This window comes from Fulmarus glacialis, unplaced genomic scaffold (genome assembly GCF_000690835.1).
Source record: "Fulmarus glacialis isolate BGI_N327 unplaced genomic scaffold, ASM69083v1 scaffold12774, whole genome shotgun sequence".
In the NCBI taxonomy this organism is placed as follows: domain Eukaryota; kingdom Metazoa; phylum Chordata; class Aves; order Procellariiformes; family Procellariidae; genus Fulmarus; species Fulmarus glacialis.
Window position 1 is genome coordinate 44,716 of NW_009210030.1, and position 22,577 is coordinate 67,292.

The window sequence follows — 22,577 nt, forward strand, 5'->3', positions numbered from 1 at the left end:
CTAACTAGACTATGAAATATCAGACTTCTTGGATTAAAATATGCCATATTTCTCCTCACCTCTTAATTTAACTTTATTCAGATAGTCCCAGTGTCGAAAAAGAGAGAGGATGGATGTTCAGCATGTTTGTACCACGTTTGAGGTGTGGGCGGTACTTGTGTTAACAGCCAAAAAACCCTATATTTTAGAAAGGAAATTTTTGATACGATCCTTACTTCCCTGTCTTCCAGAAAGCCTTTGGTCACTCTTTTGTGCCTTCCTGTTTTTATCGTGTTTGGTGCATACTGATATTGGTATAGTCAAAACCATGAGTAACTGCTGAGATCTTAATAGGACTGAGGTGAAACTCAAACACAGATGTGTAGTCTTGCATTAATAAAAAAGAGAGAGAAAGAGACAGAGGAGAAGCAGTGAGACCAGACTGGAAATGTGCTTGGGTTCCACGTCAAAGTTCAGATATAACCCTAAAGATCTGATATTAGTTCATGGCACAGCGTATTGTATAAAGTGCTGCTCTTCATGCTGCCGTCGGAGCCCAGTGGCTGACTCTGGCAGCACTGTGGAGATCTTATTTGTTGTAGTTGGGTCCTGCTATTGTCTGCAAATGGAGAAAGGATGTAAACGAGCAGTGTGAAGAGGGAGCTGCTCCTGGACTGTATTTGCAGGTACCTGTAAATCCTAATCTGTGGGTAGGAGCACATGAAGAAGGCAAAAGTCAGTTGTAAGGGCGGGAGAGCTAGACTTGTGTTCTGAGGCAGAAGTCAGGAAGTTAAAGAGGAACAAACTGCTTCAACCCTGGGTTATTTTGGCGCATTGTAGGGGAATGGTTGCAAAGGGATGAAGACTGAGCTAGAGTTAAAAACAATTTAAAACACCCAAGCGCTTTAAAGCTTCTCTCTTACAGATACAAGAGTAATCCAGAGAGCGGGGAGTAGGGGGATAGAAGATTTGTTTCTAATGTTGGGTGCTGTGTCTTGGTAGAGGAGCTGTTATTTTTTATTTTCTTTTTTCCCCATCTCTTCTGCCATTTCCCTCTTAATTATGACCTAATGTCAGAATTCAGCCTAGGAAAAAGGTTTTGTTCAGCTATTAACTCAGGCTACAGTGGAGGCAGTGACACTCTGATTTATCATGTCACTAGCAAAGACCAGTTTTTAAAATTGATTTCTCATGCAGTTTCTGATGCTGGTTTTCCTGAAATTTCTTTCAAAGTTGTATCTTTTTATGATTCCATAAACCTTTGGTGCACAAAACCCAGTGAATTACAAACATTATGTGTAGCAATTTGTACTTGTTTTACAGGCTTTATAAAAATTTCAGTAGCAAACTAGATTCAGGCTTTCAGAGATAAAGAAATGTACTGAAATTTTCATTAGCTACAGCTTCTAACTGCTAATTATGAATAATACTGATTTAATTAGAATACTTGTTGATGGTCCATTTGAAACAAATGAAAATACTGCACTGGACAGGGTTTGTTCATGTTCTTAACTCTTTCTGTACAGCCTTATCAAAACAGTAGAATTTTCCATTGTGGCATGTATATACCTTTTTGAAAATAGAAAATCTTTCTTCCAAAAATGCAAAGGAAATGGAGGCATTTAGTATTGTTGATTCAATACAAACTTGACAAAATATCTTGCTTTCAGAAGACTTTGTATTAGAAAGGGGAAAATGGTCCAAGAAAGGCTTCTTACTGCTTTCCCTATGACTGTGTGTTAGGGGTTTTTTTGTTGTTGCTTTTTTTAATGGCTGAATGCCAGGCCTTATGCTCTTTAAAATGGCAATTCTGAGGCCAGCTCATGGAAATGTGCATTTTTTTATCTTTGTTAGCCATTCAGTGGATTTAAGGATAGTCCATATTTTAGTATTTCAATTACAAAAAAGGAAAAAAAAAAACCAAACCAAAACAAAACCAAAAAACCAAACACTTCAGTTCTCCAGTGTGCTACAGGGCTGCACAGTATGCTGTCCAGGCGGACACCGCAGCCACGATGTGAATACCTTCTTGCAGGGCAAAGGAGCAGATCTGCAATCTTAAAGTGCTTGAAACCAAAGGATCATCTGTATTGAATTCCGGTGTTTCTTCTGTGGTTTGACAACTTCTGTCATTTCCATGGTATTCCTGACCCCAGCACAGAGCTATGTTATGAGGGATTTGACTGTAAACTCATGCAGGTTGTGGGGGATGAAATACCTTGTAAAAATATGTGTGGATACTCTCCTTTTCTCTTACATATGGATCTCTAACCCAGCAGAGGGTGTCAAAGCCAGTGCTGAGGTGGTGACATGCAGCACTGTTTTGCTGTGAATAGAATAAGCTCCACTTTCATACTCTCAGCCAAACCGTTCTGAGAACCTGCACCTCAGTGTACAGGAAGGCTAGCAGGGAAATCTGCAGCTGATTCATTGCAGTCATCAAAGAAGCTGTATTAAAAGAGCTCCTATTTTATGTACAAAACCCTGAGATCTCTTACAGTAGTTTGAAAGCTGAAGATAAATTATTGTGCTGTTACAATGCTACATTATAAAATAACCCAAAATATTTATAGATTGATTTCTGCAGTTAGACTATTTGCATAATGTAGGCTAGGCTGCAGAATTACTTTGGATAAGTGCAGTATTTTACGTCTGGTATCTGTGGTTGAAGTGAAGACAAGCCTATGACTTAGAAATCTACATCTATATTAAAATAAGTAAAAAAAACCAAACAAACAAACAACCCAACAAAAACCCGAAAAAAACCCAAAAAGAGAGAGAGAATTTGTTGTGTCAGTGGTTGGTTACCCTCACTGTTCTGTAACTCCAGCTTATTTGTGTCTTAGTTTGTCTATCATCAGCATCAACCATTGATCTTGTTAAGCACTTGCATGTTGTGTTGAACTCTGTATTATGAAATTCCTGTGATCTCATGGGCATTAAGTCATTCATAAACTGTATCTTTTGATTACTTAAATAAAGTGGGCCTTTTGTGTTGGTTTTTTTTTTTAACTGAAGTCTTGTTTTGGAATTCTTTGAAAATCAGAAGAGTTACTAAAGTGATTTTAGTCCCCTTTCTGAACTTGGATAGTTATGTATTCTAATGCATGGAATGTCAGTAATAATTATATGGCCTTTTTTAAAACTAGTCTATTAAACACCTTCCAAATCAGCCATTACATTGTTTTGTATAAGTAGCATTAACATTTACCAGGCAGATTTTTTCCCCCAGCTTAAAAATGCTTGATAGTACTTAGAGCTAGTTACTGTATTTCAATCAACAACGTGATGCATTGTCGGTTTTCAAGTGAAACACTCTCCTCTTTAACTCAGCTGCAGTGTGAGTTATGTGTTTATGCAGGTAATAAGATGGACTGTTTATATCATAACTCCCTTCATAATAGTTTCTTTGCCTCTGACCCTTCAGACCCAGCTCCCTGCTCTGTAATAACCACCATTTCCATTATGTCTGTTGCCTCTCCCAATAGCAGAAAGCTTGCATAAAGAAACAACATTTTCTGGATCTGCAGCATCTTTAAAGGGAGGGAGCTCCAGAGCAGCAGCAGATTCTGAGGAAGCAGTTTATTTGACCCAGGCCATTTTCAAGGAGATTACCATTCAGACCTGCAGGTTATCCAAGATGTGCAAATGCAGTGAACAGAATGCTGAAGTTACAGATTTTGTTCTTAAAAACATAGGCACCTTAATGTGTTACGTCTTTGTCTTGTATTATCCCACTTCTATGTCTTCAGATGAGTATAAGAAAGTCACATGTCTTTATAGTATTGTGATGCTGTATTTCACTTAACAGGAAAAAAAAAAAAAAGATCCAGGAAGGAAACATAACATATAATCACATCTGGTAGTTGCTGGCCAGCACTACAGCTACGTACTGAGATTGCTCACCATTTTAAAGAATTGTTGCAATGCCTTCAGTAGTTCCTGAATGTCAGAATAACGAATCTTTTGTGTCGTGTTCTGTTAAAAACAGTTTACAAGTAGTAATGATGTCTAGATCTTCAGGTTGTTTTTGTGACTAATATAACTGTAATTTCAATTCCTTTCACTTGTTGGTCATCAGGGGCTTCAGGTTGTATTGCAGTTAAGGTGTTACACTAGGCTAAACGCTGTAAAATGATAGCATTTGTTCTTCCTTTTCACTATCATCAATCTTTCACAGTCATATCAGACCCCTAATGTATCAGCAGGCTTCCCAGAGCTACTGGTTAAAATTACCTTTGCTTTTGGTAAACTATGAACTTTCAAACCTCTGTGTTTTCAGCTGCCCCCTGTGGATTCTGTGAAGCCTCTTTCTGGCACATTACTCACTGCCAGCTACTTGCGTGTTGTCTCAGAGCAGCAAAGGCAGTGCTGCTGTAACCAGCTAAGAACGAGATTACTATTAAACTTATTTTTTGTTGTTAGATGAATTCTGCCAACAAAACAGCAGAATATACTGAACTGGTGCATTAATTGATGGATGCAAAATACAGCTGAAAGTTTTCAAAGGTGTCCAAGCTCACACAAAAAAAAAAAAATCAGGAGGAAGTACAACAGCAAGGATAATAAAAATATGAAAGCTGTGTCATGCCAAATGTTGTTTAATTACAGTTTCCAATTTAAAGATAGCTGTCATTAAACACCCATTAAAGTACTGCTGTTGATACATTAGAATAACAGAGTTGCTTCTGGATATTCTGGTAGCTATTTTGGTGTTGCAATCCACCCATCTGTGTGCCTATTCTTTCACAGGGAAAAAACCATCCCTCTTGACCGTTCCTCTGTTGTGGGTGAATACGAACATCCCATGAGAGTAAATGGTTTTCCAGTACTCAGTACGACTGAGTTGCCTTTCCCCAGCATTTCTCCTTTTGAGCTCTTGATCTTTCACAGCCTCAGTTCAGAGCCGCAGTGATTCTTCAGGCCAGCGCTGAGGGAGCCTCTGGGGAGAGGGGCTGTGGCACCCTCTGCTTTCCTGGGGCTGGAAGTCTCCCCTGAAATATTTAGGCAGCCAAATCCATTGTAGGATGCAATATGGGACCTCTGTCCTTGCTGCTTCTTGTTAGAGAAGCACGATCTCAATTTATATATTGGTTTGGAATATTGTTTTCAATATTGTTTGCCAGGAAAGAGATCAGTTGAAATTACGGGTTACCAGCAGCAGTGGCCTGACCTGGGATAAGGTGGTACTGGGTTTCCCAATCCGAGCTGGGCCTTTCAATAGGAAAGTACTTCCCCCCTCCCCGCCAAGGAAGTATGGCATAGTTTGAGATGTCAGCCTTTCTAAAGATAGGGCACATTGTCAAAGCTAAACCCTTAACTAGTTGAAATGATTAGAGTAAAATTATTAATCTGATTAATTAAAACTATTAACCTGATTATTCAGATTTGGAATTACTTTTGTATTCACTATATCTCTGTTTCCATTATTCATAGAGAGATGAATTCTGAATAAATGAGGCTAATTCAGAAGTGCAGAAGTGATACGAGATCTTTGTGTTAAATTAGTGTGAGGTTCACACTCTAATAGTTTGCAGTGAGAGTGCTGATTTTAATCTTTGGCTGTGTTGCAAGATGTTTAGTTTTGAAATAAGGTCAACTTGTATTGAATTGATAGAATTCAGTTGGTTTTCATCATCAGGATTCAGTGCTCAAGAAAAAACTCCACACAAAACTGAAGTAAAAAAATCTACATAGATCTGTGACTCTTTTTGCTGTTAGGCAGTCATTTTGGGGGGAATTTAGGGAGAAAGTTCAGAGGCAATGCACCAAAATTGCCACTACCATTATTTTTTGTAACTTCTTTTCTTCTTGATCTGTCACATATGAACCCATCACTCAGATACTTTTTTTTTTTTTTTTTTTTTTTTAAAAATGGCTTTTTTAGTACAGATGAAATACCTCTCAGAATTTCTCTCTTCCAAGTAACTTGTGACACAGATGGGTAGGGTCTGATTAAAATCAAGGGGAGAGATGTCCTGGAGTATCCAATGTAAATTTGCTCTGGGACAGTCCTAGTAAATGCTGCTTTTCAAGAGCAGATGTCTCCAGAGCCCACAGTTCTGAGGCAGGATTAAGCTAGGACAGCCACAGATTTGGGAGCTAAAAAGCCCTCGCAGAGTCTAGTCCTGCAGCAGATGGCTGAGTTGCTCATAGGAACCTCGGCTTCTGCTGGGCTTGCAGGTTTTTCTTCCTCTCTGGGAATCTGAAGATCCTGGATTTCAGGCTCAATTTTAGTTTCAGATATTCAAACTAAATTGTGTTTATTAGTTTCAAAACCAGCTTTTTCAGATTTGTATATTCTCAAAAGGAAGAATAGACAACACATTTAAAAAAAAAAAAAAAAAAAATTCAAGCCACGGAGGAGAATTTCTAGCTGTTGCTATTTCCAGCCACAGTAATAGCAGTTTGGAAAGGAGCAGGGATGTGTGTGTGTGTATGTGTGTAGTACGTTCCCTTGGTTCTGTTCAGAAGAAAATAATTACTTTCAAGCTTCTTTAAAAGCAAAAATTGGAAGTATTCTACAACCGAATAATTCTGGTAATTAGATATCAGTAGTGAAAATAAAGCTGTATTGGATGAAATAGATACCTAATTTATGTGTATTTCTATCAAATTGAAGAGTCATAAGTATGAATTGAAATTATATGTGTAGCAAAATGAGAAATACAGAAGATGAAAAATGTTTTTCAACCAGGAAAACTGTACTTTTACTACTATATAACAACAGAAATTTTCATTCAAAAATACTTGTGTATTTATTGCAGTTGGTACACCTTATTATATGTCTCCAGAGAGAATACACGAAAATGGTTACAACTTCAAATCTGACATCTGGTCTCTAGGCTGTCTGCTGTATGAGGTAATATTGATATATACAGTGAGCTTAACAACACTGTTGTGCTCCCTCCCCCCCGACCCCCCCCAACCCCCCGTATTAAGTACTGTTTTAGGATCTATTTCTATGTCTTTGCTGTTCAGAAAAGTATGTAGCACTGTGGAAAAGCTACTTTTCAGCTATTATATATCTGTCTTTAACATTAGCAATGAGAACTCTTACGTAACTTCAGCATACTTTTATTTGTGTGTTACTCAAGACTTGCCTTTTACTGGGCTTGCTGCAAAGATTTTACAGAATTTGTTGAAGATTGGGCATAACTGAAGGGTTAATAAATGAATAATGGCAAGCACATGTAAAATTGTTCTAGGTGTTTTAATGGCCTATGCCATTGGTAATAAATGTATTGAGAAATAACAGGACTGACTTGGGTATTGAACTAATGGTTTCAAAAACTGCAATATAGTTATTTTAATCCAAGTTTAATTTCTTTAAAATTATTTAAAATCTAAGTAAAACAATTAAAAAAAAAAAAAAGGGTTACGGTGTACTTATTACTACTAGCTCGGATTAACTTTCAGGGTAATGACTTCTGCTGCACAGACATATGTAATTTTTCTACTCTTTCTCCTCCTCCAATTGGATAAACTATAATTACTGGTTAATTTCTGTATTAATATGGTCGAGATTGGTAGGTGACACATAATTTTAAATTATATTATATTCTGAGAAAATAAAAATATAGGGCAAATTGAAATTGAGGCGAATGAAGATGTGAAGAATAGGTAGGCTTCTAAGGCAACTATGCCTTCAAAGTTCTTTGCATATCATTTGTTGATCAAAAGACTAAACACTTGTGTTGAAGGATGCTGGAAAAAAATTCTTTCTATCAGCAATGGCAGTGAAGTCTTTCTAGTCATGTTGCGGTAAAAACTAATATACCCAACTCACTTTTCATTTACCTGTAAGCCACCTGCCTCAGTGAGTCAGCAGAACTCATTTAACACGTATTCAACAGGATCAGCACCTCCTGTTATTTTAGGATTTTGTAGAAAACATTGTCAGCCTGTTAAAGTTGTATGTTACTACGAGATGAATTGTCTCCAGTAATATTGGTTTACTTTCTATCACTAACATGTTGCTTTAAATATTAGAAGGGCAAATAGCTATATTGCAATTCTGCAGAGTTTACAGATCTATGTATAGCTGTTGCTTGTAAATCTTTGGGGCAATTCACGGGAATGAAGTCCGATACCTGATAGCAAGTATTTAGAAGTTTAAATCCTGAACTGAAACTTAATCCCATATTGGGATTCCTTAGTACTGACCATGGCAACTGCCATCAATTTCAATGGTCTACTTTGCACACTTGTGCAAGCAGGAGCCTAAAGATAGCATAAAGGTAGATGAGGATTTTTCAGTATTACTACTTCTTTTCCCTTCATTGGTTTTCTTGAGGATTTTTTAAAATCTGGAAACAAACAAATAAAACCCTTGAATAACTAATTATTATATAAAATAAACATGTTTTAAGGTTAATTTTTCGTCTATTTTATATGAAATAAAATTGCTGGATAGAAATCAATAGCACTTTTCTAAAGAAGATTGTTTTTTTCTGTGCTTGCTGCTTTGATGCTGGTACAGTATATTAAACACCTATGTGAATATTAAATTTTTCTTTGATCTGCTAAATAATTTCAAAATAGCTAAATTCTTAATTCCATTGATTAACTCAGCATCTTTAAATACCATTCTCTTTTTATTTATTTTAGAAGTTTTACCAGGATGGTATTTAAGTTGATACAGTGTTGTGTTTGGTTTTTTTCCTTATTGTAAGAATAAAGTAATTATTAGGATACTTATTGTTGATATATATTGTATAGCTATAGTGTATGGCAGTGTCTTCAATTATAGCTTTTAAATTTTTTTGAGAGGTGCTTTTATCCCATTTAGATAATTCTACAACATACCAGATATTTGTGGTGGGTTTTGTGTGTGTGTGTGTGGTGTGTGTGTGTGTTTGTTGTTGATCATTGAGATGTAATTTTGAAATTTTAGGTACAGTAAACTCAAAATATATGCTCAGCATTTTTCTCTTTTTTTTTTTAATTATTTGAAAGTGGTTACTTCAGGTTCTTCAAGACATGTGTGGACTAATGCATGGTATTTTTATTATCCATGCAGTTTTGTGCTGGATATCTTTTTGTGATATGTCTATTGCCTGTATTTTAGCATGTTTTATTATATTGATTTCATGTTGATATGTGCTCATATGTGCTCTGGATTCTCTCCAGCTTAATTGGAGAAAAGCTGTGGCATGTTTATCACTTCTCAATAAATGCTTAATTGTTGCTAAATTCTTTTCAGTTATGTTTTAATTTAAGTTTGGAGTAATTTGCTATAATTTATGTTGTTTTAAAAAATTATTATTTCTAACCTATGTCACAGTCAATTCAATTCTAACTATGTGGCCAGTAAGATTTTTAAAAGTCTATTTTAAAGTCTGATTTTTTTTTAGAGCCCCAGGTATTTCTGAAACCTCAAAAACACTACCATTGGAGTTTTAATTGATATGCAACAAAGTAGACTTTACTAATTAAAATCAAGATGCTGTGCTTTTGCTACATGGACCTTTACATGGAAAAGTAGGTTTTACACATTTCCTTTTATTGTTCAGCGTAGCAATTGCATCCTTACAGGGTTGTAGGTTGGTGGCTTACAGTTCAAAAAAAAAAAAAAGGGGGGGGGGGGGGGGGGGGGGAAAAGAGAGAGAGCTGCCACCAGCCCTGAAGACAGACAGTGGGCTTTCGTCCCTCAGACACCCCCAGAATACTAATCAGGAAAGTCAGACCCTGGAGGTCAGGGAGCAAGTCAATCATTCTAGCGATCGTCTCAGTGTGGAGGATCAAATTAGCCTGAAAAATTCAGCTGCTGGGAGGAGAGGGCGAGCAGCTGTCAGGGGCAGCAGCGAGATGCACTAATGAACCAGATGAATAGTGCAAAAGCTTGAAAATAAAAACAGGACAGTTGACATTTTTCATCTGTCAAAGCAGGAGATGCATGAAAATATAGTATTCCTGTTTTAACTCCTTAGGGGACATTGAGAATTTTTTTAACACTCTGCAGCATTCCAACAAAAGTACTTTTTAATGAACACCTAGAGTACGAAAATGAGTATCTGTGCATTTATTTAGAATTTCTGCATGCGTACAGATCCTGCAGTTGATTTTTCTTTTTTTTTTTTCCTTTTCTTTTTTGGTCTTTAGCTTGCATTTTTAACATTCTTTTTAAGGTAAGAAACAATGTCATGTATCTCCAAAAATTAACATTATTTTGGTAATACAGTTACAGAATTTTTGAGAGGCGTGTAGGATGGAACTGTAGTATGGTATTTGTTTTGGGAGCTTTAAAATTATTTATTCTTACTTTAGGGTAATATGAAAAAGTACTGAACTATTTGATATAAAGTACAGATATAAAGTAAATGTAAGAGAATTTTGGTAATTTTCTTCCTACATTTTCCCCCAGTGATAGACATGAAAGAGTTAAACTGCTATCTGGAAGACCACAAGACAGATGAGAGCCATTTTCAGCTTGTCCTGTCCCTGCTGAAGCTCACTGAGTAGCACAGCATGGACTAGCGTGTTTCACACACACTCTGCCTGTCTGGGGAATGTACACATTGTCCTTCCAAAATCAAACTTATTAGCACATGTAGAAAAGGGTGACTGACTTTGGGGCAGCACTGCACTCAAAGCAGCGTTCGTGCTGCTGCGGTTCAAAGACTTGGAAGGCTTTGAACAGAATGGAGAGATTTTAAATGAATTTTTAAATTTGTAATCCTGCTAACCATAGCATTTTTTTCCACCTTAAATGTCAAGTTATAACATTTTCTGGAAATAAGGCATAGGTTTACTAATGCGGGTCTTAATTGCTGATCATTTAAGTGCTCTCCAACAGATACTCTTATTTTTATATTAAAATTGTAAATCATAGTCATGGGTGCCAGTTCTGCACTTATGATGTTTTGGCATTTTTTTTAAAGTATTTTCAAATAATATACCGAACTATGAAGTTTTTGGATTTGGGTTTTTTTTTTTTTTTGAAATATAGATGTTACCTTTAGTTTTCTTGCTTTAAAAAAAAAAAAAACTACTACTTTATCGTAGTCTAGTAATAGCTGTGGAAGATTACAAAATCTACTACTGTTACCCAGCATTTTCACCATACAGTATTGCTTTAGATCAGATAGTGTTTTCAAATAAATTATATGTTTCTTTCCAAAAGGTCTTCAGAAGAAAATTACATTGCAGGTTTTGGGGTTTTTTTTGTCTCCCTCGTGGTGCAAGGACTCTCCACGCTCACAGCAGTATCAGAAACGACTCAGTTTCTCCCCATATTCTATTAATAAAACTGCTATGGTATACAATTCAAATATTGCAATATAAGGATTGTGACAGGTTCGGCTGTACGACATAGAATAAGTACACACACTGGTTACAGTAATAGTTTTGGAACTTACGTTTTTTTTAGCACTGTGACACTTCTAAGCAGGGAATCGAAAGTCGTTAAAAATCACTTCTGTTAGTATTACAGATTTTATGGCAAAACAGGTTTACTTAAAAACACAAAAGAAAACTGTACATTTTCTTTAAACAGATGGCTGCACTGCAGAGTCCCTTTTATGGTGATAAAATGAACTTGTACTCCCTGTGCAAGAAGATAGAACAGTGCGACTATCCACCTCTCCCTTCAGATCACTATTCAGAGGAAGTAAGAAATTTTCCTTTTCATGGGCTAGATCCTCAGTTTCTGTAAGCTGGCACACTTCCAGGGAAGTAAATGAACTTGTGTGATTTTGTTATTTGCAGATTATGCCCATAGTGTTTGCTTGCTGAACTCTCTCAAATGTTCCTGTCAAAACAAGTCTCTGATACGATTTTAAATTTTGGGGGATTAATGACGGAAACCTCATACCGTTAGCTTCTTAATTTCATTGAGCTTCCTTACAAGTATGACAAAATGCTTTCCCAGAATGCACAATGATATTTTCTACATGCCAGAATGGGATTGAGTCTTACATCTGTAGTATGCTTTTCTAAAAGTACAACTATGTAAGTTTATGTTGCACAGTAAATTAGTGCACTAGCCTTGTTTCTGTAGGGGCTTGCATTAAAATAGATATAATGTAACTCACTAGTAAAAATGAATTGTTTAGTTCCCATTTGTCTGCATTATAAAACTGCGATGTGCTGGTTGATAAAATTGAACGGCAGCTTTTTTGCAAGAAAGAGTGGTTCTTGACAACGCTAATAGTAAATTTCAGAGAAATATAGGCAGACATAATATAATTGAATTTGAACAATATACTCATGCATATCGCAGCAGTATTTGTTTTAAGCTGATAGGTAACAGTTCTTTACTGTCATTAATGCATTTAAGGGGGGTACTTGCTTTTTTAAGGTCTAAAATGAAAAGAAACTAAATAAAATAAATATTTTTCTTAGTGCGAGTAACAGAATGAAGAAATATAAATGCTTTCTTGTTAATGTTCTGAGACGCCAGTTTTGAAATACTTTCTCACTTGGAAAAGAACAGGGCAAAGTGATAGAAGCTGTAAACCAAAGAACACGTATTAGTAACCAATTCTAATTGAATTCAGCCTACATGAATTAAAGATTACCTTGAAAACGCAAATAAACACAAGCACTGAAATACTTTTAATAAACATAAAGTGTTGTACGATTTCACTTAGAGAGTAGGGGTTGTAATTCTGAACCTTAAATTTTTTTACATTCAAAGACAGTGATTGGACTATTAATAAAAGATTACTGCCCAGTATTTTCTTTTTTTTAGTATAGTGACCATTTTTCCTCTTTTATGAAAAAAACTGAACTTAAAAAGATAATTCAGTGAAGTTATAAAGGATGAAATAATTATTTATTATGTAATTTATGAATTATACCTCTTTGTGGGTTTTCCAATTAGTCATTTTACCTGGGCCGTTTTTAATTATTATTTATTGTAGACTATAAATATGGCAGTTCATATAACCAACTTCAGAACTAGAGGCCTGGAAATACAGTAGGGTGTGAACAATAATGCAAAATGATAGCAAGAATGTCAGGGGCCGTTCTTTGTTGTGTCATTCATGCTGTCTTCCTTTTTCCATGAAGCGCATGAATATTTCACATATCTGCATCCTCATCCTCTATTCTTCTTGACTAATTTTCAGACTGTCTGAATTTGCATTTCACATGGTAGCTGATTAGGAGATGCCGAGTGCAGCAGCGAAGCCTCAGCAGGCGGTTTCCATGGTGACCTTCAGCAGGATTTTAATGATGATACCACTAGTGGTTCGTTGAAGTTGGCCTGCCTGCAGGGCTACTTCACTGCAGCTAAGTGTGAAGTTGGATATGCGGATTCCCAGCCAAGGGACAAATATCAAAGTCTGGCCCAGATAGAAGGTCTCAGAGTTTGGATGGGGAAAGAGAGTCCACCTTTTACTTACATCTGTATAGTTTCTAGTTTTGAAAACAGATGCAAAGCACATGTTATGTTTTCTTTATTTCAAAGCAGATACATACTTCTGCACCTTGGATAAACCAGTTATTTGCAAAATACACAAGTTGTTTTAAAACATAATGAGAGAATCAGAGCTATGATAGGTATGAAGATAGGTATGAAAGTAGTTATTTAAAATCAACTATGGAGACTGTAATGGGAACATTTTTTATGTTCTGATATGAAGACTTGTGTCTTCGCTAAGGTACATGGAAAAATAGATATGTTTATTAGTTATTGCACCAAAAGATAAAATATACCTCTTTTTTTTCACTTGTACAAAAAAAATACTGTGCTGGCATGAACTGTAAAAAAAAAAATAGAAACAAACAAGCGTTATCTGTCATTAGGATACTGTCCTAAATATTTCACCTGTACTGGAAATTTAGATATCAAACCTTTAACCAGTTGGAAGCACACTTAGTGAGCAGTAAAAATCAGGGATCACTGAACAGTAAAACCCACTTCATATTTTATAACAAAGAATTATTTGAAAGAAAAATTTCACTGAGTGTTGATCTCTGCATCCTCTGATACAGGGGTGTAAATACTTTCATTACAAAATACAAGACAAGTGCTTTTTAGAGAAACTTTTTATAAGTAAATTTTAATGAGTTTTAAGATGTGACAGTTTTTCTAAATTTTGAACTCTTTAAGGCTAACCTTTTAGTAATGCATCACATCCGTGTCATCAGAGAATAACGTGACAGAAAGATGCACCTTAAGATAGACGGACAGATGGATATTTTTTTAAAAACCTTTGATTAGAAATCCTAATAGTCTAAGATGCATTTTCACAATCTATTGCTTCAGCAGTAGAGTCTCAATTTTTGAATATTCCTAAAGAATGTCTGGTATTCAGGGTGAGTATTTGGCATTTTCTGAAAGCTGTATTCTGCTTTAGGGAATTCAAAACTGGAGGTCCCTTGCCACCCCCAGTCAATACTCTTAAAATCCTGTCAGCCAATATTAGTATCATGTTGCTTTCATAATAGATGAAGTTTTTCAATCTCCCCTTTGATTGAGGTGCACTTCTTCTAAAGTCCATAGCCAACCTCCTACCCAGATGTGAAGGCTGAGTGAGCCAGCAGGTCTAGAATGGCAGTGTTAGTTGCCAGCAGAAGGGCTTGAGAAAAACACTGAGTCAAGAAGGTCTCCTATTCAGAGTAAGAAGAGTTTGTGTTTGTTTCCCCCCCCCCCCAGAAAATTTCTTTTTTAACTGGCTAACGATGCAAAGTACTTGCCTCTCATAGTTCTGTCTTCCGCCCCCTCCTTCTGACTTGAGTGATAATTATTTATTTCATAGCTGAAAAACCTGGTAAAGTTAAAGAAAGTGTGTCCCACTGCTCCGATGTCAGGCTAAGCTCCAGGCTAAAGACAATCATTGTGCTAAGTGCACAAAGGAGGTTAAGAACAATAAGCAGCTGAAAAAGTTGCAGCTTGGGGATGCAACAGGAGGTCCCTCCAGCTCAGTCATAAGTCTGCTCTGCCTGTTGGCCAGTCTGTGCCAGATAATAAAAAAATCTCTCTCTCTATAATGATAGTCTGACTTTAGAATCCCGTGCCTCTTCCCATGGTACTGTCAGGCTCTTCTGCTGCATCGGAAATTTTATTAATACTAGAGGGGTTGACAAATGGATTTCAGGTTTATTGAAATGGATATTCCTGTAGGAGGTAAAGGAATTGTGCTATAACCAAGTATTAACTTCCAGCCTAGTCCCAGTTTCAGTCCTGAAAGGCTATCTTCCTGTGTAACCATTTTCATCCTGTAAAACAAAATTAATTCACCCTCTCCCAAAGGTTTGCTGTTCAATAACAAGGCTCAAAAGAGCTCAAGGATTTTGAAATTACTCAGGAATCTGTACGATCATTGTGCAGTGTCCCCAGCATAGTCAGCTCAGCGTTCCTGCCTTACAACTGAGATTCTGGACTGGGGAGGGGGAAGGAGATTTTGCAGTAATAGCAGTGACCAACATTTAAATGTTAAGACTCATAGCCAAAAGAGATCTATGACTCTGTGGTTTATTTTATTACAGCAATAGTGAAGGTTTGTCACTAATTGAGCTCACCTCTTGCCCTATGTTGGGAAGAGAATTTCTGGGTAAACTGATTCAGTGACTGTCCCTTACTACGAAGATATTCTTGTAGATCCTTTCTCGCATCCTAACAACGGTAGCTACATATGCATTTTGGTTAGAGTAAAAAATCAGAAGCTGCAAAAAGCCACCAGTCAAGACACCACGTGGGTGAATGGATTTTGCAAGTGTACTTCCAGGGATTAATAGGACCTAAAGCCTTACATGTACTTTTGAGTAATGATGCTGTTTTGCTACAGTGTCTTTCTAAGCAATGAATCTTCTTGGCCATTTTATTGAAGCTTTGAATTGTAATATACTGTAACAAGTAACAAAGTAACTGTGAAGAAAGGCTTCCTGTTTAATGACTAAACAAACAGTTTGAGTCTGAAATTGATTTTCACATGATAAAGTTCAGTTTAGAAAACAAAATCAGAGTTACCCACAGGCCAGGATTGAAAAGTCATGAAGTAGCCTATTGGAGGTAAACAAGGCTTCTCATGCTTATCACAGGTAAATTTCTTGAAGGTCTACTTCTGCTGTTCTACCCACAGTAAAGTTATTGATTATACAGCTGTTAAAAAGGGGAGAAAGAATACTCTTTGCCCTCTGATGACAGCTTTATAGGTTTCAATCCTTCAAGGTCTTTTACTAAGACTTTATTTACTGTATGCAGTTCTATTGAACACATGGAAGTTTTCACAGAGAAAGATAAATGTATATGTACAAATTCTGCAGATAAATTACACTTGTATTCTCTTTGCAAAATGTTTACTTACTCGAGTCTAGTTTCAGGCTTGGGGTTTTTGGATGTTCTTCAGTCTTTCCTGTTTCCCATGCAGGCTGTCTGAGGTGTTGCATAGCAAGCTGCTCACTCTGCTAATACATTGTGCTTGTTGCTTACACTGTGTCCCACCTGCTTCTTCTACAGGAGATTGGTTTGCTTTGCATATTTGTATTACACATTTGCAATTATTATTTCTTACAGTACTTCATGATCTCCAGTGTTCTATTCTCCAAATGATTGGGAGCTATTACAGGCTAATAGTTTTTCCCGTCAGTGGTATTGTATTTTATTTATTGGCTGCCAGAAGCAATATGATGGCTTTTATAACTCCGTTAGTCAAAATACACTTAGCATATTTAAGATTCAAATAGCAAGTCTATTACAGATGATTTTGATTTAATATGTTTCTTTTCAATCCAGCAATCTGACCACTATATTCAGAATTAATGATCTCATTTTTAAATATTAAGCTCTTCTTGCTAAAGAAGGGGGATGTCTACTGACATAGTTCTTGTATTGTTAAATATGAAAAACCTGTACATTGTATACAATTTACAATGTTTCTGCAAGGGCTAATGAACAAAGTTTTAAATAGTGGTATGCAATGTTTCTTACTTAACTTCTGGACTTCCTATTCCTGTGCGTTTAAATTAATCTTCTGAAAAGTGAAGAGAATGTAATTATAATTTAAAATCCTTCTTGGTCTTTATAAAAAGCAGGAAGGAAACTCTCTGATGGCAGATTTGAATATACAATCTATGTTACTTTTGAATAATCATGGTACTGAAGTAGCTCTGTGTTAGTTGCAATAATTACAGATTTTTTCAATAGTCATACCTAATAGTACTGGGGGGAGACTGAACCAAATTTGACATACTGCCATAGAAGGGTGGATCGCAAGGTGTTGGCTTTTTTTGTTGTTTCTTCCCCCTTCCCCCCCCCACTCTAAGAGATCTGGGAGGATTTGGCAAAGCTAGTAAAAAGCATAAAGGAAGAGCTTCAGGGTTGATTAAGTTGCTCTCTCAAAGGATTGTAAACACTTAATAAGTTGTCATGAAGCAGGTGTATTCTACATTACAAAATGCTTAGGAGATGCACACAATTTAAAATAGATGCCCCATCAGAAGGTTATCCAGACTATGTTGAATTCTAATGTCACCTGAGGCGTATCAAGGGAGGAAGATAAACCTGCAACTGTTATGCCAATTTGTGGAGGCAATGAGAAGTGTCTGAGGGTGAGGAAGCTCTTTGGGTTGCTTCTGCTGAATATGTGCACTGTAGAAGGCCTGATGAATTATGGTGTTTGTGAAAACATGGGGTTTTCTAGTCATAGTGTTATGTTTATTCCCAGATAGAGGCTTCTGTGAACATATTTGTTAATTACGTGCTTCTTTCTATAAAGAAAAAAATCAGTGATCTAATCCTAAGAATAGATATTGGGACATAGACCAAAGGTTATTTATTCCAGTATCATGTCTCCAACATTGGGCAAGTGGAGTAACAGGGCCAGCATAATGTGATACTTCCCCAAAATACTTTCCCAGCTTCCAGTTTTAAGTTCAGAGATTTCCTCAGTCAAAAGTGGAGTCTTTATATTAAATAGCCCTCAGTGGGTTTAATTTGTTCAGTTGCTTTCTGAATGCGTGTGTATTGGTAGCCTTTAGCAGGAGGAGGTTCTGCAGGTTAACTCTGTGTTATAAGGAGAATCACTGCCTTTTATTTGTTGGAACCTGTCATGCAGCAATGCCATTTATTGCTGGCTACCTCTTGTATCGGGAAAGAATGAGCAAGCAGTCCCAATTTACCTTCTCTGTGCTAGTTTCAGCTTTCTGCGCTTTGCAGGCATAGCCGTCCAAAAACACAGGAATTTTCATTTCAATGATGTATAATGGGACTAAATGCATGTCTAAAGTTGTATGTTAAAAGCATTAGAACTTAAATCTGCTCATCAGTTTTTCTGGACAACAGTACAAAATGTAAAAATCGAGGAAGTATGTTGCATACATGCTTGCATAAAACTGCAGTGTGTGTCAAGGGGGGGTATTGAGTGTGTGTGTTTATGCAGAATTGCTATGTTTGGCTAATTTTTGCCACTCTTCTTAATTTGAATTTGATAATGCACAAATACTAATTGACAGGATCATTGGCTTTCTTACATGTTATTTTCCTTTCCTAGCTGCGACAATTAGTTAATATGTGCATCAACCCGGATCCAGAGAAGCGACCAGACATAACCTATGTCTATGATGTAGCGAAACGTATGCATGCACACACTGCGAGCAGCTAAACAGACATCAGATCATGAAGAAAAAGCAGAAATAACCAAGTATTTTAAGTAGATCATCCCACCTCTTTGTTTGTGTGTTACTGAAATGTAATTATTTGAAGCTTACTGTTGTGCTTTGAATTGTAAACCGATTTATATACAAGCTTTGTTGTTTTCTGTTTATTTCTATTTTTTGTATTTTTTACTGACTTGTAGTTTTACAACAGGTTTAAATATGTAAAGAGTAACTTTAAAAGATACTGAGAACCACTGTTTTCCATGTTAAGTGGGTTCAAGTATATTTTCTTTAATAACAAAATTATATTCAGTTGGGCCTCAGTTCTAAAACACAGTTGCACTTTTGCACATGATACAGATATTAGCTTATTATCCAGAAGCAAAATATCTGAATCTCTCACCTTTTTAGTAATTTATGGAAAGTATGAATCAGCACAGTTAACTTTATTTTAATCTTTGTTCTAAGTGGGACATAATTATTATAGAAGGTTATTGTATTTTATATTGACTTGTAGTTTGCAGTTCTCGGAGTAAGAGAAGACAGGCTATAGGATTAGTTCTCTGTTTGCCAAATGTGATGGGAAAATAGTTTCAGGAAAAATTGTCACGCTGGAATTTTTGTAACATCCCTTTTTGTTTTGTTGTTCTGTCATAATGCACACAAAACATTTGTTGGAGGTTTTCTGGGAAAATTTAAGGTGTCGATTCTGCAATCTGATTGTTTTCAATAGACTTGTGCAGCACTGCCCTGGGGCAATAGGAGTCTGCATAGTTAAGTTTTAAAACCATGCAGATGCTTCTTGTAGCAAATAGGGTTCTTTTGAGGCTAGCGTTTATGAGAAGGTCTGATTAAAAGATACGATCTTTAAGTTACAACTTCCCAACTGTTTATGTATATGTCACTGTTTGTAGATTTTTGAATTCATAATTTGAATGACCTTACAGTATATTTAAATTTTAAAATGTTTTTTTAAATACAGAAAGCTTTTGGAAAAGATATGATAGTGTAGTATAACACAAAATGTATTCTTCATGAATATCTGGTTTTGTATACTGTATCCTGAGAATTAGTTTTATATTTAGCAAAAGCAAATTTTAGCTTTTATGTTTAAGAGAAAAGTTGCCACTCCTTCATTTGGGAAATAAATATATATGCAAAATGTCTTACAAATACTTTATTAGTTGAAAAGGAAGTTAAGAATATTTTTGTTAGACCTTAGTACCGTTTTGAGTATGCTTAAATAATAGTTTTATTGTTAAGGAAGGAAGGTGTCTTGTTTTTAAATGTGGTAAAAATGGAGAATGGACTGAAAATTCTTGAGTTTCAAGACTGAACTTTTTATACAGAACTGTCAAAACATAATTATTACCAGTGATACTGCTAAGAAGCTGTTACGGTCAGTTAAATCTTTTTCCTTATGTGGGTAAAAAGTTAGTTCAAATAAAAGCAGCGGTTTGTACATACACATACACATAGAGGTTCTAGATGGAGTCAGTTCCCTGCATGCTCAGATTTTTTTTTGTTTGTTTCTTTGTGCAGCTTTAATTTTTGATTTGATACAATGTTGAAAGAATAAAAATCCAACTGTGGGGTTTGTGGATGAAATGTTCAAGCTAGTTCAGGGGTTTTTGTGGTTTTGTATTTTTTAAAACTACAAATACCGTGGAAATTGTGTTTGAAAAAATACAGGAGTTTTTAAAATAGTATGTGCCAGATTATCAGCTTGTCTTAATATGTATTTTTTTTTGTTTCCAGATTTTGTAGGATGAATCCTTAGTTTTCCTTCTAGCTTCTGTGTATACTTAATCTTGTAGGACTTCAGTGGAACAATTTGTAGGCAGAAAATATTTGAGAAACCTTGGTTTGTGTCTAGCAACCTCTAGATCTGTTTTCATTTATTATCTGATTATTGAATTTGAAAAATGATGGTTATGTTCTATAACAACAGTTCATCTGTCATAGAATGAAATGGTTTGTATTGGAAAAGGCAGCACAATACTTGCTTGACTGCCAGGATTAGCTCTTAATATGCACAAGTACTCAATTTTTTTTCTGAAATGTACTAGAACATTTAAAAGTCACTGAAAAAAACCCAGCACAGTCAGGCTGTTTGCATCTAATATTATGCATCAAGTATTGAACTTTTCCTGAAAGAAACCAATAATAGATTTTTCCACCCCCCATCTGGAAGGATACATTGAGTAAAGAAAACATGAGTTAAGAGTTAGCAAATGTGCATACTTAAGCATTTAAATTTTTTTAATTGTTGTTTTTTTAGTATTTATGATTGAATCTTGTGCTGAGGAAGAGAAATAGTTGTTCCTATCTTAAAATCTGTAAAATGAATGGTACAGATGACTCTCGTACCAAACTTTATAATTAAGAAGAGCTGCTTATGTAACTGGGGACTGTAGGATCTATCCCCTAAGTAAAGCACCTCATAACATATGAAAATGGTAAGTCTGTTATAACACTCCCATGTGTGCTATATACCTATAAAATATTTTCTTTTATAAAACACCATTCTTTTTTTCATGTGTTGATGGTGACATTTGGCACTATTTATTTTAAGCCATGGCATTAGGTGTCTATTTTCTTTAAAGAGAGAACGTGTTACATTTCTAACCAAAATGTCTGACTAGCTCCTCCTTTTATTTCAGTAATGCTACAGTATTAACTTGCTTCACGAGTGAACGTTGTGGTTTGAGTGACATTGCATAAAATCTTTGTCTTGTCTTGAAAGGTCCCCTGCTGTGCAGTAGTCTAATAGAAATAAAACATACAGGTATTAAATATAATGTAAAAATGATAGTGTTTCTATGATATTTTTTCAAACTTTTCTTGTTACAGATATGTATATATGTTACAGTAGATGCTACCTATCTTGTGGACAGTTTACTGCTTCCAGTAGTTGATTATAGGTGAGTTTTCTTGACTGTAACAAAAGATAGTACATTAAAAAAATCTTTTTTGTATTATTTGTCAAAAATTTATCTAAAAATACTACATCAGCTATATTATTCACAATTAACCTAAAAGAGTGTGTTTATCTAAAATTTAAAAACAAATGTAAAATTATTTTCAAACCATATGAAAATATCTGAAAAGCATAAAAACAACGTAGAGCTCCCATTATGGCCCCAGTCCTGTGAGCTCTTGTTTATAGGTAGGCTGATTTTTATGTAATTTCAGTAATTTTGAGTGAAACTCCTGTGCACACATGAATAAATAGTAATCAGGAGGGTATATAGAAATTATGTGCTCCACTCACTTTTTATACTTTCTGTATGTCACTGGTTTGGTAGCAGGGAATAATGTATTTTTCCCCCTCTACTGCTGCACGCTCATGATCCAGCTACCAATTGTACAAGCAGGCAATAGAAGTATGTCGTCTTTTTGTAATGAGCAGAACCTTTAAAAACATGCCAATATACCGCAAGATGAAATGCAGTATTAGAAGTGTCTGAGAAGGCTGGTGTTTTATTCATGCTCATGATTAAGAAAGCCATAGAGTGAAATTCTTGACAGAGGCTTGGAAATGGAGAAGGACTTCTTATGCCAGTGGTTCTCAGATATCTCTGAATAGGACCCAAAATTGCAGTGATGTTTTGTTTTCAACAATCTGTCCACTTAATCCCTGTCTTTGCTGTTAGACAGCAAGATGAGAATCTTAATGGCTGAATTTGAATGCTGGTGGCGAATGCTATGTCAGGTATTTGAGCTTCTAGGAACAGGAGGTTGATGTGAGGGAGAGTCAACAAAGACCTTCAAGTCTTGCTTTGTGGAGAGTTAATTTAATCTGGAAATAAAGGTGTTGGACAGCAGAGTTCAAATCACTGCTTTTCCATCATTTTTAATACTTCTTTAACAGTCAAAAGTTTTTGCAACCCTGCCATATCCCCACATCATCTAGCCAGTAGCAGTTCTGGTCTTCTGAATTTCTGATCTCTCGTTTGGTCTCGGTGAATAACTAAACCTTTCTGCCAAGATCATCCAAGGAGGGAAGTACAGGCGCTGGGCATGCCTAGTGGGGTGTTACTTATGTTTCC

The 22,577-nt window shown here is 35.9% G+C and overlaps 1 protein-coding gene across 1 annotated transcript in view; it reads left to right on the top strand.

Annotated features, from left to right (window-relative positions):
• The window catches only part of NEK7 (NIMA-related kinase 7), a 54,701-nt gene extending 36,171 nt beyond the window's left edge, over positions 1-18,530 (top strand). Inside the window, exons 7-9 of the mRNA XM_009577041.1 lie at positions 6,747-6,841; positions 11,477-11,590; positions 18,420-18,530. Coding sequence (XP_009575336.1) covers positions 6,747-6,841; positions 11,477-11,590; positions 18,420-18,530 — 320 coding nt within the window. The remainder of the gene's footprint in view (positions 1-6,746; positions 6,842-11,476; positions 11,591-18,419) is intronic.
• Positions 18,531-22,577: the final 4,047 nt, after the last annotated feature.